We start from the raw sequence: 17,882 nt of genomic DNA on the forward strand, positions 1-17,882 counted from the left end.
TCCCGCCGCGCCTGCGCGGGGAGGGCGGGTCAGCGCGCCGGTGCAGTGCCGCAGTCACAGGCTGGCTGCTGTGCGGGGCGAATCTCACTTCCCTTAGGGTTGGCCCGGGAGAAGGAACGATGGTGCTGGATCTGGATTTGTTTCGGGTGGATAAAGGGGGGGACCCATCCCTCATCCGAGAGTCGCAGGAGAAGCGCTTCAAGGACCCGGGACTGGTGGACCAGCTGGTGAAGGCGGACAGCGAGTGGCGACGATGTAAGTACCGGGACGCGCGGAGTACCTCCGGATCCTAACCCCAACTTCTCGGGTCTCGTTACCCGTCCTGAGCTTCCACCCTTCGTAAGACCCCTTCCCAGGGTGCGGTGGCTCCGAAGCTCTCCCTGTCCCCTAAAACACACCCGGGGAGCCGGACCGCGCCGCTTTCCCCCTCCGGCCGGGCCGCGTGACCTCATTCCCTGACGCGCTGGGCGCCGGTCGCTCCCAGTGAGGCTAGGAAAGGAGCATCGCGCATGCGCATCGGGAGCTGTCAAGTCTTCCGGCCGCAAGGGTCGCCAGAAGAAAGCCGGGGCGGGAGGGGGAGGTTCCCCTTTCCTCACACTTAATTTTGATCGCCTCCTGTCTTTTTCTCATCTTGAGCAAGGCCAGAGTGGTCTCCCTCTATCTTGTTGGAATCAAAGGTTCCAACCTGACTGAGTCACATCTGCTGGTTCTGTAGGTTCACTCCGTCCATATTGGAAGCATTTTGGGGCTGTGGAGGCCGCTCCTGGCTAAAAACAGTGATCTCAGAGCTTTTGGGAAGGCCATCCCCCTGAACTGTGCGCAGACCTTTAAGAACCGAGAATAGCCTTGCGTGGTAGATCAGAGATGGGCAGAGGGGTGTGGTGAAGCAAGAAAAAGCTTATAGTTATTGAGGCTCTCTAATTGTGATTTGTGCAAGTTTTCCGGGAAAGACATTGGCAGAGTTGGGTTGGAACCTGGAACTGGACCGGGCGTCTTTCATGAGGCTAAATAAAACCGTAGAACCCTCTGCCTATCAATCTCTGCCTAGACTAGCTGGAGTAGTCACTAATTGGCCGGATGCTGTCAAACACGTGATTTATTCTGTCTGATGCAATAGGTCTGCAACCAGCTGAGACCCAGGTTTATGACAGCGCACCGCAAAGGCAGTCGCTGTCCAAAAATGTGGTGGATTTCTCTTAGGAAAGTTGTTTTTCCTAAATATATGTGTCATCTCTGGAGGGAAGAAGTCAAAGGAAGAGTTGGTAACATGAGGGTGTTGGGTACCAGGAGAATATCTGTTTAGCTCAGGTTGTCTGCTGCTTCTGTACATCACAGTCAAGTCCAGTGGTTTGTTTGACTGTGAGATCTCACCACCTGAATCTGAATCTGAAGTTTTGATTTCCAATGGAATTAAATGGGAGGGAAAAAACTAGACTGGACACTGTTTTACTGAGTCAGAAGTATCAGATTTTTGTTTCAGTCTAGCCATGAATTTGAATGTGTTACCTAGTCCCTTGAGTATAATGTACAGGTCTGTGGGAATTTCTTTCTTTTACCTGAGGAGTGGGTTTGTGGTGAGGGGATGAATTCTTCAGGGACAAGGTTGTTTTATTCATCTGTGTGGTAGTACCCAGGATATACATATACATACATGATATACATATACATGTGTGTACATATAATCCCAGTACCTGGCACTGCACCTGGTTCTTGGTAAGGGCTTGACAAAGGTTTATTGAAGTCATGAATATCTTCTGTGTTCAGGGCACTTTGCTATTCCGTATGAAAAGCAGTTGATGTAGTTTATTTTCAACATATCTATTGATTTGATTCTTTTCTACTTGACATCCCTAACCAACATTCTCTTTGCAACTAAGGGAGTTAATGATTTTTCCTATTGCTGGCTGCTTAAGGTGGACATTCACAGACCTTGTTTCAAGATTCTTTTACATCCGAACCTTTGATCAGAGGTTAGCGTTCTTCTATCATTAGCTGCAACAAGGAGTTGCAGCCCAGAGCCACATTAAGAACTCAAATCATGTTCGTTGACTGAGGACACAGCAAGCTTCATAAGGCCCTCCGTTACAACTATACCTATATGTCTGCCTGTAGACCTGGAAGGTCTAGGGCTCTGTGTAGAACACAGGAGTCTGATACGCCTTGCAATCAAAGCACCACATCGGAGTTTACCACAGCTCTTCTAACTTCAAGGATTCGAACTATGATTTCTTCTTTTAATTCAGAGTAATATAATGAGGACACATTTGGGTGTAAAATAAGCATTTGTCTCGCCTACTTCCAAAGTCAGTAGGTTTCCATGTATCTTGAAATCTGCCACTAACTACAGGAATTATCAGTTAAAGTTATTTCCTCTTAACCCTATTGCACACACCTTGAACCAGCCCCTTATCATTGGAATAACTTTCTAATTGCTTCCTTTCACCCCAGTCTCAGTCAGTCCAGGGTCACACCTAGGACATGTGATCCATAAACTATCTTATATATTTCTGTTGTGGCATTTATATTATTTTTTATACAACCTTTTAAAGCTCATTGAGACATAATGTATTCAGTGATTTCAGTAAAGTGCACAAATCTTAATGTGCAGCTTGATGAATTTTACAAACTATACACCCATGTAACTACCCTTCAGATCAAGAGCTAAGATGTTTGCATTCCCCCTGGCAGGCTCCCTCATGCCCCTTCACTGTCACTTGCCCCCTCCAAAAAAACAGTATTCTGTCCTCTATCACCATGAATTACTTTTGCCTGATTTTGAACTTCATACAAATGGACTTATATAGTATACAATTTTGCATGTGACCTCTTTCTTTCAAAATTATGTCTGTAAGATTATTCCATGTTATTATGTGTAGCAGTGGTTGGTTCTTTTTCATTGCTGTGTAGTACTCCATATATGTAAACATACCAACCAATTTTGTTGATGGACATTTGGATTGTTACCAGTTTAAGGTTACTATGAATAATGTGCTATGAACCTTGTGTCTTTTGGTGGACATAAGCACTCATTTCTGTTGGGTATGTACCTAGGAGTGGAATTGCTAGGTCATAGGGTAGGCACATGTTTAGAGTTAGTAGATGTTTCCTGATAGTTTTCCAAAGTGGTTGTGGTAATTGATACTCCCATCAGCAATATATAAGAGCTCCATTTGCTCTACAACCTTGACCTTGATATCGGCAGTCTTTTTAATTTTAGCCATTCTGGTGGATATATAATGGTATCTCATTGTGGTTTTAATTTACATTTTCCTGATAACTAAAAATATTGAGCACCATTTCATATAGTACTTGTTAGCATTTGGACAGCCTATTTGGGAAGGTGTCTGTTCAAGCCTGCTGACCATTTTTATTTGACTGTCTTTTTCTTATTTTATAGAAATTTTTTATTCTATATACAAGGTGTTGTAGATTACATATAATGCAGATATTTTCTCCCAGTCTGTGTCTTTTCACTGTCTTTTAATGAACAGAAATCCTTAATTTTAATAATGTCTAATTTATTGATTTTTTTTTTCTTATGTAATCTGTGCTGCTTATGTTCTGGTTAGGAAATCTTTTCATATCCCAAAGTACTGAAAAGATTCTCCATTTTTTTTCTAGAAGTTTTACTACTTTATCTTTCACATTCAGGTAGATGATTTATCTCACATTGATTTTGGTATATGCTGTGAGATGGGGGTCAAGGTCATTTTTTTAATGTGGAAATTATTTGCTCATTATAAAATACAGCAAGCTAGGAAAAGAAGGGAACTTCCTTAATCTAATAGTAGGTATTTATAAAAAATCCATAGCCGACATTATTCTTAATGATGAAATATTGAATGCTTTTCTCCTAAGGCTGTGAACAAGACAAGGATGTCTGCTATCACTACTTCTAATCAACATCATGTAGGAGGTTCTGAACAGTATGAAATAAGACAAGAGAAAGAAACAAAAGATTGGAACAGAAGTAAAGCTATCATCTGTCATTATTTGCGGATGACTTGATTGTATGTGCAGAATCTGAACTATTAATATTAAATAAATTTAGCAAGATGACTGTATACAATATACAGAATCAATGCTATTTTTATATACAAGTAACAATTAAAAAGCATCTGATGCCTACAAATATATTTAATAAACGACCTTCAAGATCCCTACACTGAAAACTACAGAACATTTCTAGGAGACATTAAAGATAATGAAGAAATATGCTATATTCACTGATTGAAACATTCAGCACTGTTATATTGTTTTTTAATTGTCATGTTTTTCTTATATTTCCCAGCACTTAGTACAGTGTTTTCTTTAATATTGCCAACATTTAGCATAGAGCCTTGCCCATAAGTGGGACTAAATAATTTTTTTTAAACTTATAAGTAGATATAGATTTACAGAAAGTTACAGAAATAGCACAAGAGATCCTTCACCCAGTTTGCCCCAGTGTTAACATCTAATGTAACTGGTACAATATCAAAACCAAGAACTTGAGGGCGGGGGATGAAGGGGAAGCTGAGATGAAGTGAGAGAGTAGCATAGACATATATATACACTACCAACTGTAAAATAGATAGCCAGTGGGAAGTTGCTGTATAACAAAGGGAGATCAACTCCATGATGGGTGATGCCTTAGAGGGCCGGGACGGGGAGGGTGGGGGGGGGAGTCGCAGGAGGGAGGGAATATGGGGATATGTGTATAAATACAGCTGATTGACTTTGGCGTACCTCAAAAACTGGTACAAGAGTGTAAAGCAATTATATTCCAATAAAGAGCCAAAAAAAAAAAAAAAGTCTACAGTAAAATCCATAGAGAAAATATATAGGTCACTTAATCTATAAAAAAAAAAAAAACCAAAACCAAGAACTTGACATTGCTGCCATCCACAGGCGTTATTCAGATTTCACCAGTTTTACATGCACTCATGTGTGTGTGCCTGTAGTTCTGTGTGATTTTATCGCATGTGTAGATTTGTGTAACCAGTGACACACTCAAAATACGGAAATGTTCCATCACCACAGAGATCCCTTTTGCTCTCATGCCCCTGTAGTCCGTTCCCTTTCCCCTGCCCCGTCTAACCCCTGGCGACTAGTAATCTGTTCTCCATCTCTGTAATCAGTGTGAATAAGTGAATGAGAAAATATCAATAATTATATAGTTTGTGCTGAAGTTTAGTTTAAGTTTAAAGTTTGGCAAAACTAAAGAATAGCCAGATCTAGGTGCTGTCTCATCTCTAGTCACCATTTTGCCTTTCCAAACGTTGATTTTTACCATATTGTGGCTAAAGCTTAGATTCAAGAGGTCCAGCTTTTGCTAATCAAGGTTAGACTGATGAATCACAGTACCAAGATATTAGTTTGGGCCGGAATACCTATGCAAGCTGACTAGTGCACTGTCTTCCCCCAAAGAAACCAAAGTGTAAGAAATTGAATTCTTCTCAAGGCTGCCAGATGAGCGTTGTATCAAAGCAAAGGAAATAACATTAACTGTTTCTAGCATAGAGGTGTAGCAACCAAGTTCATGGGAATAGAAACTAGACTGCCTTTTTTCTAGGTATCTAGAAACTAGATACCACATAGTTTCTTTAAATGAAGTTTAAGATAATTGAACAGGTTATAGTTACATAAGTATTTTCCAGGTTTCTCAGATGTGTTACTCCATCTATGGTGGTATCATCCAGGTTATGATACCTTTTAATTTCAGTCCCAGAATGGCCTTTTCATTGTCACCAAATGCTGGGAGATCCTATTGTAATCACCAATATATGCCATCTAAATTTGGGCCTCTAAAGCTATAGGATTTCACAACTTCATGAGGCAGATCCTTTAGCTCTGCCTACATTTTGGCCTTGGGCTGAGATCAGTCCTAAGGAGCCATGATTAGGAAGGAGGTATCTTAATTATGTGCCTATCTTTGGTTTATTCTTGGATTCTTTATTTTTAGGCAGATTTCGGGCAGACAACTTGAACAAGCTGAAGAACCTATGCAGCAAGACAATCGGAGAGAAAATGAAGGTAAGAGAACTGAGTTATAGCCTTGAGAGCTTGAGCAGAGGTATTTAATCTTACTCTTAGTTAATACATAATGTCTAACTTAGTGTTTGATTCTGTGAGCTACTGGATTTCTTACCAAAGGGGGAAAGTTATTTTAAAAAGAAAGAGAGGAAAGCAGGGAGGGAACTAAGAGGCATTTTCAAAGATCAGTGAGTCCATCTTTCTTCTGTCTGCAGGTATGTTTTAGTCCATTTCAGCCGCTGTAACAGAATACCGCAGACTGGGTGGCTAATAAGCAACAGAAATTTATTTCTCACAGTTCTGGAGGCTGCGATGTCCAAGATCAAGGCACCAGCAGGTTGATGAGGGCTCACTTCCTGGTTCGTAGACAGTCTTCTTGCTGTGTCCTCATGGTGGAAGGAGCAAGGGAGCTCTCTGGCGTCTCTTTCATAAGGGCACGAATCCCATTCACGAGGGCTCTGCCCTCCTGACCTCATCACCTCTGAAAGACCCCCACCTCCAAATACTGTCACATTGGGGGTTAGGTTTCAAAGAAGAATTTTGGGGGACACAAACATTCAGTCTGTTGTAAGATAAGATTCTTGCCACACAAGTCACTCATTGTCTATTCTGTTCTTAATAATATGAATTCCACCCGCAATCCCTTTCAGTTATTTCTTGAGCTCAACCTACAGTGTCAGAAAGGTTTTCCTTTGGTAGATTTCAGATTCTCTATCGCAGTGTAGTCATGCTGTTTAATTGAAAGAACACAGATATTGAGTGCAAATCCTAGAATTTTGATTATGTGACTTCAGGCAAGTTAACTTCTGAGCCTCAGTTTTCTTGCCTGTGAAATGACAATTCTAACACTAACCTTTAGAATACAACTGTGAGAACTAAAAATTTTTAATATAGAAAATCTGAATAACTACAGTGCCTAGAACACTGTAGTCATTTAGCAATTGAGAGTAACAATGGATGGCAAGTAGTTACCGGCCTTCATCCTTCCTGTCCTAGAAGAATGTTAAGTTTCAGCTCAGCTTTACCTTGGTAACCACATTAGTTCATGTTTTTAATCTTTCTTCAAAAATACCCTTTTAGCCCCTTAATCATTTTTTAAAAAACATGTTAAATGCACCCTACAATCTGTCTCGTTTTTAAGTTGTATACCTCTAAAATAAACCCCAAAATTATGAAATTTAGGAACCTGAGCCAGGAAGGACCACAATGAAAAGATTCCCTTGGATTCTAGTGCGTTATCCTTCATGATATTCTGCATCCTTCTCTTTACCACTATTTTGTTACACTTTCAGCATGTCCCAGACTGTAGAAATTGGTATCGATGATAATCATACAGTTTTCTTCCTATGGGACTCTTGACACTGTGTCAGTTGCATGTCAGAGGCCCCGTAATTATGTTATTTCCATGTGTACTTCTGCTTGAGTGTTTTTTGGGGCATATGTACAGCCAAGTATTTTTCTTAGCAAGAAGATGGGAGTGTTTTCATTTGCATTCACATTCTTAGATCCCTTGACTGCTGGCCCTTCAAGGAGTGTTCTCTCTTGCTGTCCATTGAAACAGCACTAGCAGTGCTTTAATTTGTATAGCACTTGAAAGCATTCAAAACCTTTTCATGTAACATCTCATTTTGATTTTGATCTTTGCCCTAAACCTGGAGTGTAAGTAGTACATTTGTTACCCCTATTTAAAAGGGTAAAGAGGCTTAGGAAATTAAGGGGCTAATCTAAGATCATAGCGTAAGTTAGCTGCAGAGCTAGAACTTGAACTCAGAGCTTGAATTTGCTGCCCTGAGGGATTATCAGAGAGCAAGGGGGCCTCAGCTATCTTGGCTACCAATGGAACATCTTGAGATTTAGGCCATTTTTTCCTACCTCAGTAGTCTATGCTTGTTCTTATCAAGACTCATTCTGATATTGTCAGACTTTTGCAGCTTTTAAAGATGATTTTGCTTGAATCACTGAAGGGTGTGAGTTGGGTTTTGATCAGAATCCTGACGTCTCAATTTGATGTGTGGAATGTCTAATAAATCTTTAGAGCAATGAACATGGTTTCTATGTATTATTTTATTTATACTTACAAAGCAGACCCTAATTCTTCTCAGCTTATTTTTATATGTGTTTTGCTGCAGTCTTACGCGTCTTGTTATAACGGCCTTTGATAATATTCTTTATCTACTTGTAATTTAGGAAGAATTTAACTCTTAAAATTATCTTCTCCTTGGCTCTGGGCAAGGATTAGAAATGATGATTTGGCAGAATATTATAAAGAAGGATGAGGAGAGAAACCGGAAGGGAAAAAAATCTAGTCCTGGGTATACCCTTCTTACTTTGCCAAGTTGTATTGATTGCTCTAAACTTAGTTCTGAATTCTGTGCCTTTTTCCCTCAAAAATTGTGTTTCTTTGGCTTCCTAATATTGCATTATCCCATCCATTTTCCCCTTAGCCTCAGGCCTGAGGGTTGTGTTTATTCTTAGCAGGTAGATAGAGATTAACAAGTTGACACACAGGCATCTGCCGCACGCTGGCTCCTGACCAGCACTGAGTGTTTTCACACGTTCTTGGGGCCATAATGTTGTATGTCCACATCAGACATTTTTCTTCTTGACTTCCTCATGGTGTCAACCCTCTGATGGGTTAATTGATCTGTCCAGGATCAGAAAGCTAGAACGTGGCAGGACAAGGACTTGAAACCTTGACTTCATGCTTCTAACTTACTAATTTTTCTCCCATGTGTTGCATCTTTTAGAGACTAAGTTATGTAGAAAGTTATGTGATTAGTTGATTAGTTTGGTGTGTACTTATAAAACTGTCAGAAATTTTCTTTTAGAATTAATTACGTTTTTGTTGTTGTTGTTGTTTGTTTGTTTTTTCTTTCTTATAGAAAAAAGAGCTGATGGGGAAGGATGAGTCCATTCCGGAAGATGCATTAAATCTCAATGACCTCACTGCAGATGCTTTAAATGTAAGTTATTGTCCTTTTCTAGGTTGGGATTTCTGTTCTTTTATCTTAACTTTGTTCCTAGACAAGGAATCCTGACATTCTGCTCCCACAGCATGGTGGCATCCTTGAATTTCTGCCACTGGGAAATGTCCCCATCCACTCTTGTTAATCTCTATCCTTGAATATTAGACAGCAGAGACGGAGACAGGAGAGTGGGGAAGCCAAGAGTAGGAAGAATAGAAAAAAGGAATTGAACTATGTTTGGTTTATATAACTCCATGTCCACAGAGTCAGAAATTTTTCAATTTATTGTAATGCAGTAAATATTCACTACAATGGGTCTAGAGCAGTAATTTTCAAATTTTTTAGTCACTGAACCCTTTCTTAAAACCTGCAACACAAAAGCAGAGCAAGAGCATAAACACAAAAAAGCAAAGTTGCTGTGCTTGAAGGGCTCGCTTGGGGGTGCTATTCCTGACCTGCCCTACCTGGTAAGGGTCCGGCCAGGAAATCAGAGTATAGTTTGAAACACCTGCAGTAAGGAATACAAAATAAGGTTAAGACAAGGTCTCTTGCTCCTAATAAATTTATAATCCTCCTAGAGAACAGTTAAATGTAGTATATGATAGCATGCTGAGTTGGTTTAATCAGGAATATCAGAAAGTGCAAGTTAAGGGAAAGAGCTCTTAGAAGAGCTATGGTATTAACACTCCTGCGATATACAGGAACAAGAGGAGTGGCCAGCATTTATCCATCTCTGTCTTAGGCACCCTGAAAGAAAATGCCAACAGATTTATTGGGCAAGATTGTATACATTCCTGTGTGAAATAACAGTTCTTTGAAAGCCTGCAGTGTCGATTCTTAAAATGCTATCACAAGAGCTGTCATTAGAGCACACAGGGTTGGGGCAACAGAATCTTTTTCCTGCTCTTTCCTTGACTTACTGTGGCCTTGGACGGGCTTGGCCTTGCTCATCTACAGAGCCTGGAAGTCTCACAGCTCAAAAAAGTGCGACTCCTCATCGACGAATCCATCCTGAAGTGTGATGCCGAGCGGATAAAGCTGGAAGCAGAGCGGTTTGAGAATCTTCGTGAGATTGGGAACCTTCTGCACCCCTCTGTGCCCATCAGCAATGATGAGGTAGGCTCCAGTGCCACAGCAAGCGGCTGCCTGCGGTCGCCCCTCTCCTTTGGGAAGGGGGCGGGGTGGGAGGAGGACAGTGAAAGCCTGGCACTCTCTGTGTAATAGAAGCAGGCTCTTTGTGTATTTGCTCTGCCCACCAATTGAGAATTGAAAGAGTCAGATCCCTGCCTGATTGGGAAGTAGCAGAGACAGCAGGTAGGTGGAGACTCCTGGCACAGAAATCTCTTCTAAATCGGGCTGCTGTCCTCTACTGCGTGTTGCCCATGGTAGCAGCCTGTCTTGTGGGAGGGATCTGCAAAATCAACCTCACCCCTCACCCACACCCTGCTGAGAAGCTGCAGGTTGAAGGGAAATCTGCATGATAAAAGTTTCCTGCTGAGTGGGAGCTTCCCCAGCACAAAGCTGCTCTGAGCCCAGGCTTTGTTCCCTGACACCCCAGCCGTGGCAGGGCCCATCTGTGCCTCTTTCATTCATTCCCTGGTGAACGCACGTTAAACTCACTGAGGGCTGGGGTGGCAGACTCGAGAGGTCAGGGCCCCGAGCCCGCCCTTGTGTGGCCCTGGGACCAATGAGAGCCTAGAAAAAAAAAATCTGCATTCTCCTCTGTACCCCAGGCAATGTGGAGGATTGTCCAGGGAAGGGTTTTCCCTGTATAGGATTTTCAAGAAGTCATTTAAAAGGGTAAAAAAACAAGAGAATACTACAGATCTTTTAAAAAATCATGATTTCAGTTCCATGGCTAGAATTGCTTCTAGGAATTTACAAAGTATTATTTCTCTGTTGAGCACAAATTCTCTAGCACATTTCCTCCTCTAGTCTCTGTACACAAGGGGCAAAACTAGTGTTTGAATTAAGCAGTGACTTTACAAAGCTCTAGGTTGTTCTTAGAATAGGTTTGGAAAGATGGAAGTTGTAGAATTCAGAGCTCATGTGTCTTTCTCTGCTGGTCTTGTTTCCTTAGGATGCCGACAACAAAGTAGAGAGGATTTGGGGTGATTGTACAGTCAGGAAGAAGTACTCTCACGTGGACCTGGTGGTGATGGTAGATGGCTTTGAAGGCGAAAAGGGGGCCGTGGTGGCTGGGAGTCGAGGGTACTTCCTGAAGGTAAGAGTTGGCAACCAATGAGGTTGGTTATAAAGAAAGAACTGGGGGGGGAAGTGCAGAACACACAGCCCACTTAAAGAGGCCCACAGATCTGCCTTTCTACTGCAGACTTACTGGCAATTAGATGCAATTCTCTTTCTAAGGCAGGAGAGTACTTATCAGGATTCCCTAGAACAAAAGCCAACTAAGTGATCCTCCATAATGAATATATGTGTCGCCGATTGAATTAGAACAGTCCCTGCCTTTAAGGAGCTCAGTGTAATTGGACAGTCAGACAAGTAACAAAGAGTCAAAAACCCCCTGTGATAAGTGCTGTGGTGGGAGTAACCCAGGGTGCTATGGGAACGGGTAGGCAGAAGTAACAAACCCAGATCAGCTGGGACAGAGGGCAGATGCATTCAGGGAAGCCTTCCAGAAGGACATAGTAAAGTAATTTTGGAAATACTGTCCATATAGTTATGCTCTGCATATACAAATAAGTCCAGTGTTTTAAGAATTAGCAGAAGAAAACTCTCCCATGCATCCTGGGTGAATAATCCTTTTTCGTTGATTTGATGTCTTAAAGGGAATGCTCTTCAGTTGATATGCTGGGCATTGGTTAAGAAAGAGCCTCTTGAGTCAGTTGTTGGGATCCATGGTCTTCGTGGCCTCCTGTGTGCTCCCCAGTTGCCTCTGGGTATGATTACTAGCAGATGAACGTGATGGCGGCAGAACCCAATCACACAGTGCTGTGTCTCTGCTCCTTTAGGGGGTCCTGGTGTTCCTGGAACAGGCACTCATCCAGTTTGCCCTTCGCACCTTGGGAAGTCGGGGCTACACTCCCATTTATACCCCCTTCTTCATGAGGAAGGAGGTCATGCAGGAAGTGGCACAGCTCAGCCAGTTTGATGAAGAACTTTATAAGGTGAGTAGCCTGGGGCAGTGTAGCAGGATGACTCCTTAAGGTATGAAGTTTAGCTTCAAAGACACAGCAGTGCTATCCAGCAGAACTTTTTGCGATGATGAAATGTTCTATATCATGGCTGTTGAGCACTTAAAACGTGGCTAGTACAGCTGACAAAGTACAGTTTTAATCTCTATTAATGTTAATTTAAATGGTCACATGTGACTAGTGGCTACCATTTGGACAGCGCAGACATAGAGCATTGGCAGGCGGATCCTCAGCTACTGCGCCACCAAGGAGGTCCCTAATTTAATTTAAATAGCTGTGTGCGGCTAGTGGCTATGCCGTATTAGACCGCGAGCTCTGTTGTTTTCTGTTGTATGTGAATAGCCTCACACGGGGCTAAATTGCCACTGTTAGGTAGCAAGGTACGTTTCCAGGTTTCCAAACACTGGCCCGGAGGAAGTTTCCTCTCCTCTTTTTTTTTTTTTTTTTTCTTTTTTTTTAATTAAAATAATACCACATGACAGAAAATTTGGAAGTGGTCACGGGAAATCATCTTCTATCCCATTATCTAATACAATTGTCATTTTTAGTATTCTTTTGGGGGCTTTTTTCATATATATAGCATTTTCTCATACTTCTAATCACAGTATATATGGATTGCCTTTTTACTTCACATTATATCAAAAGCATTTTTCAGTGTTACTACATGGTCTTCCTAATCATCATTTCTTAATGGTTACATAATATTACATGGCATGGATGTAGACTACCCAGCTTTTCCCCTGTTGAATATTTAGGGGCCTTCCCTTCTTCGCTGTCAATAAGTAATGTTACAGTGAACTTTGTCTTGCTTATAACTTTTTTTTTTCTTTTCAGTTAGTTTCTTCAGCTGGACACCAAAGTGATGCGATTCTTCAAGGGTTATAACCCTAAACTAAGCCATAAGCACCAAGAGAGCAAAAACTGTCTCCTTTTGCCCAGCATTGGCAAAAAGGACTTGGCTCTTACTAAATGCCTCACAAATATTTGTCACATGGATTAATTTATATTGCTACAAGGTTTTTTTGGGTTTTTTTGCTGTGCCAGGTCTTAGTTGCAGCACACAGGCTCTTTGTTGCAGCACACTGGATCTAGTTCCTGGACCAGGGATTGAACCCGGGCCCTCTGCATGGGGAGCACAGAGTCTTAACCACTGGACCACCAGTGACGTCCCCCAGCTCAGGTTTTATTGCACGCCTGCCGTCATTGGCCAGTATACATCACTTTAGAAGTGTTTCATTTATTAGATACAGTAAAAATAGTATCAGAGGGAATTCCCTGGTGGTCCAGTGGTTAGGGCTCCATGCTTCCACTGCAGGGGGCATGGGTACAATCCCTGGTCAGGGAACTGAGATCCCACAAGCCGCATGGTACAGGTTAAAAAAAAAATCAGAATATTTTATCTTTTTTTAATTTGCATTTCTTTGATCTCTCGTAGGGACCCCATTTTGGACTGTCCTATACCCTCCCTTGTCTTTTTAGCATCCCCTGCTCACTTCTAGGCAGGGATTGAAGAAAATTCTTCTCCCGTCACTCAGACCTTCTCTGTGGTTTCTTGCTCCAGCTGAGGTCCTCCTCCCTCACTCTTAACTATTAAACATTACCCTGCTCCGACAGGTAATTGGCAAAGGCAGTGAAAAGTCTGATGACAGCACCTATGAGGAGAAATATCTGATTGCTACCTCCGAACAGCCCATTGCCGCTCTCCACCGGGACGAGTGGCTTCGGCCGGAGGATTTGCCAATCAAGTATGCTGGCCTGTCCACCTGCTTTCGCCAGGAGGTGGGCTCCCACGGCCGTGACACCCGTGGCATCTTTCGAGTCCATCAGTTTGAGAAGGTGAGTAGACAGGTCAGGGTGAGGAATGGGGCCCTTGTCTCTGTCCAGGGCGGTTATAGAAAAGGTAGGATCTGTGTCGCTCAGGCTCACCCCAGCTCCTGTCTTTCCTCTCGTTGCTTCCATCCGTGTTTCTAGGGAAGAGCCTAAGAAGCGCGTGGTCGAGCGGCTAGAGCATGGACTCTGGAACCAGGCTGCCTGAGTCCAAAGGCCAACTCTACCACTTACTGCTGTGTAACACGGAACAATTTGCTTAACCTCTCCGTGCTATTTCCTCCCCTGTAAAAGGAAGATACTAGTAGTACGCACCCCATTAGGCTACCATGAGAATGAAACCAGTGACCATGTGGAAATTACTTAGAACAGTACCTGGCAGGTACACGGGACGCTATCTGCACAAGCCTGTGTCCTTGCTGCAGCCCCAGCCGGCCAGTCCAGCCCCGATTTCTCGCCAGGGGCCCCAGCCCCGCCTGACTGCCAGGGGAGTGGGAATAGGTCCTCAGTGCTAGGATATCTCCCACTTCAGTGTTTAGTTTATTCACCCTGTCCCATTGTCACTGTCCCCTTGGGTCCCTCTTTGCAGATTGAACAGTTTGTCTACTCATCGCCACATGACAACAAGTCCTGGGAGATGTTTGAGGAGATGATCGCTACCGCAGAGGAGTTCTACCAGTCTTTGGGGATCCCTTACCACATCGTGAATATTGTCTCAGGTATTGGCCTCCCTTCCCTGCATCCCACAAACACCACCTGCCCAGTTGAGCTGCCACACAAAGAAATAGCTCACAATCCAGTTAATTGGCCACATTAATTAAAATATCACAGTCTTCTCCCTTGGGAGTTTTTGGTGATAAGAATATCTGGGTGTGATTTCCCTTCTGGGGATAAGATGTGAATTAAAGAATTCTTCAGATTTGCTAAAGGTTAGCCTTCTGAAATACCATCCCTCCTTCATGAATTCTAGGGGTTTTTCCTTGCAGGTTCTTTGAATCACGCTGCCAGTAAGAAGCTTGACCTGGAGGCCTGGTTTCCGGGCTCAGGAGCCTTCCGTGAGTTAGTCTCCTGTTCTAACTGCACGGACTATCAGGCTCGCCGGCTCCGAATTCGATATGGGCAAACCAAGAAGATGATGGACAAGGTAGACGGCCCCTGGGGAGGCAGGAGGCAGGGCCTTCAGCGCAGAGTAGATCTATCTTACTTCTCAGCCCTTGGAGGACATTATTTCTCAGCATCATGGGAAAATCTGAGTTTCTCAAGCCCCTTTCTAGGCCAAAAAGGGAATCTGAAAATGACTTTACTGAATCAGGACTGAGTCCTTTTAGATAGAAACCTGAATCTAGCTCTATTCTACAAGGTAATTCTAGCCTTTCTCCTCTTGGCTTTGTTTTCCATAACTCCAGATAAAAAGTAATCCCCGTTTGTCCACCCAGAACAAGTTGGAGGCAATGTCTTCCCTCTTCTCACCCGAGAAGGTCTGGGTTGTAAGCTTGTCTCTTCAAACCCAATTTTCAGGCCCTAATCTTTTCCAGGTCAGGGACTTGAAAGGGGCTAAAAGGAGAGACCACTGGGTAGTCTCTTCCTTCCCTCAAAGGGCCCAACTCTCCTCAAAATACTGGGACCTACCGCTTGTCACTCATGGAGACCTGAAGAATCTTCCTGGAGTTACCTAATAAGCAGTAAATACACACAGAATTTAAGGTTTAGAGATCATTAGTGGGTAGAACCTGTTTTTTTATTTGATTTTGGATTTGTATTTGGATAGTTGCAGTTGGGGGAGTCTGGCTGAGTGCATGGTTCCTGGTCATCAGTAAGACCAGCTAGGGCTTAAGTGTAACTGATCCCTCTGGGGACCCTGTCTTCACAGGTGGAGTTTGTCCACATGCTCAATGCCACAATGTGCGCCACGACTCGCACTATCTGTGCCATCCTAGAGAACTACCAGACAGAGAAGGGCATCCTTGTGCCTGAGAAATTGAAGGACTTCATGCCGCCAGGTGAAACTCCCAGCCCAGCCCATCTTCTTCCTCTTGTCTGTCTTCCTGCTCTTCTAGATAGTACGCCCCTTTCAGAATGCACGAACTTCTCTTGTTCGTACACGGTCCCCAAAACTCTGCCTGTCCTCTGGTGCTGGGCATTGCAAGGGGCAAGGTTGAAAAGTAGCCAGTACAGGTATGATATTCTATTTAAATGAGGCTAAAATTCAGGCGGGGAAATAAAGGCATAAATGAAAGCAGTGCTGCCTTTGTCTTGTGAAACTTTCCCCAGAGGTCCCTGGGCTTTGACTCCTGAGGAATGATGGGTTATTCTGCCGGCTCTTCCCTTTCAGGTCTCCAAGAACTGATTCCCTTTGTGAAGCCCGCACCCATTGACCAGGAGCCGTCGAAGAAGCAGAAGAAGCAGCATGAGGGCAGCAAAAAGAAAGGGGCAGCGAGAGGTGTTGGCCTGGAAAACCAGCTGCAGAACATGGAGGTCACTGATTCCTGAACATTCCTCTCTCTCCCACTTTGCCAGGCTTCACGTTTCCGTCAGCTGCAATCTCAGAGCCTGCCCACAGGCAGGGAAGCCAAGCACGCACACATCGCCCACCCCGTCTGACTACACTGCTAAAAGGGGAACCGTCTGCCATGTACAATGCAATGTTCCTCTTTTCTCGCTCGGGCATAGGATCCAGTCAGCCGTGACTGATGAAACCATGTAATAAAGCATCTCCGAGGGGGACCAGGGCTCTTCCTCAGTCTTCTGTGCAGGGCTTGAACCCTGTCTCTGACAGTTCTTCCTGGAACCATATTCACTTCTGCTTTTCCTGCTATATCAGGTTGTTCCATTTAGCAAACTGAGCCTTTGAGAAGGTAGGTGAAGGCAGGGGGAGATTTAGTAAAGGCCCAAGGGGAAAGTGAAAACTTTGAGTCTTAGGCACACAGGCTGGCAGGGCAAGAGCAGAATCCTCCTTTGTAAATTTGCTTCTGCTTTGTTAAAGCAGTTTGGTAGACGACCAGCTTAGAGACCTGAGTTGATATAAAAAGCTTCACAGCACTTCTGTCCCCTAGGAAGGGCTCCATGGAGAGGGAGGGAGGCGGTGAGACATCAGGGTAGATGAGACTATATTTAATCCAAAAAAAAAAAACCACCCTAGATTCACAAGCATGAGGCAGGGCCTTTTTCACAGCTGCTTCTCTCTTTCCAGTCATCCCCAGATGGGAGACCAACTGCCTGACAGCTTGTTGCTGCAACTGCAGAGGATCGATACAGCCCGCAGGGCGGGGGGCTAGTGGGAACAAGGTTTTAATCCTTTCTCTGGAGCTCCCACTGTTGCCCTAACAGCCAGTTCACCCTTTCTCTGGGGAGGATGATGTTTAGGCTCTTTATTTACCTGCTGCCTTTCATCTGCAATCTACAAACACTTTACTTTAATAACACCTTCCTTTAGTTTAGTGCTCCTCCCCTAGGAGCCTAAAATACTTCCTGTAGATGATCTCTTTTATCTTTGTGACAGTCCCAGACAGGAGGGTGGGGCCACGATTATACCTCTTCCATCATAGGGAAGACAGTACAAGATGGGTAAGGGAGATGAGAAAACATGGCCGCGTGGAAGCCAGGAGTCCTGACTCCTCAGCAGGGCTTGATGCTTGCTGTGTTTCTTTGGAAGGATGAGGACAGGACTCTGAACTGGCCTGTAACTTAGGAGCTTTATTTCATCTTCCTTAGTCCCTAAGCAGCAAGTTCCCCAAGCCTGCTGGAGCTTGCTTAGCACCCAGGAAAGAGGCCATGTGCTAGGTTTTCTACTGGGGGCTTGGGCTGATCCCATGAATCTTGCTACTGGGAAACCCTGTCAAAACTGGGGCACCTGAAAGGGTGACCGCAGTGGCTCTTTTGTCACAGGCAGCCCCACAGGCCCACCTCTACTGTAGCCAGT

At 43.6% G+C, this 17,882-nt stretch overlaps 1 protein-coding gene across 1 annotated transcript; it reads left to right on the plus strand.

Annotated features, from left to right (window-relative positions):
* Positions 1 to 16,687, plus strand: SARS1 (seryl-tRNA synthetase 1). The gene is made up of 11 exons (XM_057724433.1): positions 1 to 255; positions 5,945 to 6,015; positions 8,898 to 8,978; positions 9,939 to 10,097; positions 11,062 to 11,205; positions 11,954 to 12,109; positions 13,751 to 13,972; positions 14,553 to 14,682; positions 14,950 to 15,107; positions 15,834 to 15,963; positions 16,296 to 16,687. The coding sequence occupies exons 1-11, from the start codon at positions 120 to 122 to the stop codon at positions 16,451 to 16,453; spliced, it is 1,545 nt and encodes a 514-aa protein (XP_057580416.1). The 5' UTR covers positions 1 to 119; the 3' UTR covers positions 16,454 to 16,687.
* Positions 16,688 to 17,882: the final 1,195 nt, after the last annotated feature.

The sequence above is a fragment of the Hippopotamus amphibius genome, chromosome 1 (genome assembly GCF_030028045.1).
Source record: "Hippopotamus amphibius kiboko isolate mHipAmp2 chromosome 1, mHipAmp2.hap2, whole genome shotgun sequence".
Classification (NCBI taxonomy): Eukaryota; Metazoa; Chordata; class Mammalia; order Artiodactyla; family Hippopotamidae; genus Hippopotamus; species Hippopotamus amphibius.

Bases quoted from the DNA above. Each gene is read 5' to 3' on its own strand.
- SARS1 (XM_057724433.1), top strand. From the start codon at position 120: ATGGTGCTGGATCTGGATTTGTTTCGGGTGGATAAAGGGGGGGACCCA. The intron at 13,973-14,552 runs GTGAGTAGACAG...CCCTCTTTGCAG, and splicing joins GAGTCCATCAGTTTGAGAAG to ATTGAACAGTTTGTCTACTC. The intron at 14,683-14,949 runs GTATTGGCCTCC...TTTTCCTTGCAG, and splicing joins CATCGTGAATATTGTCTCAG to GTTCTTTGAATCACGCTGCC.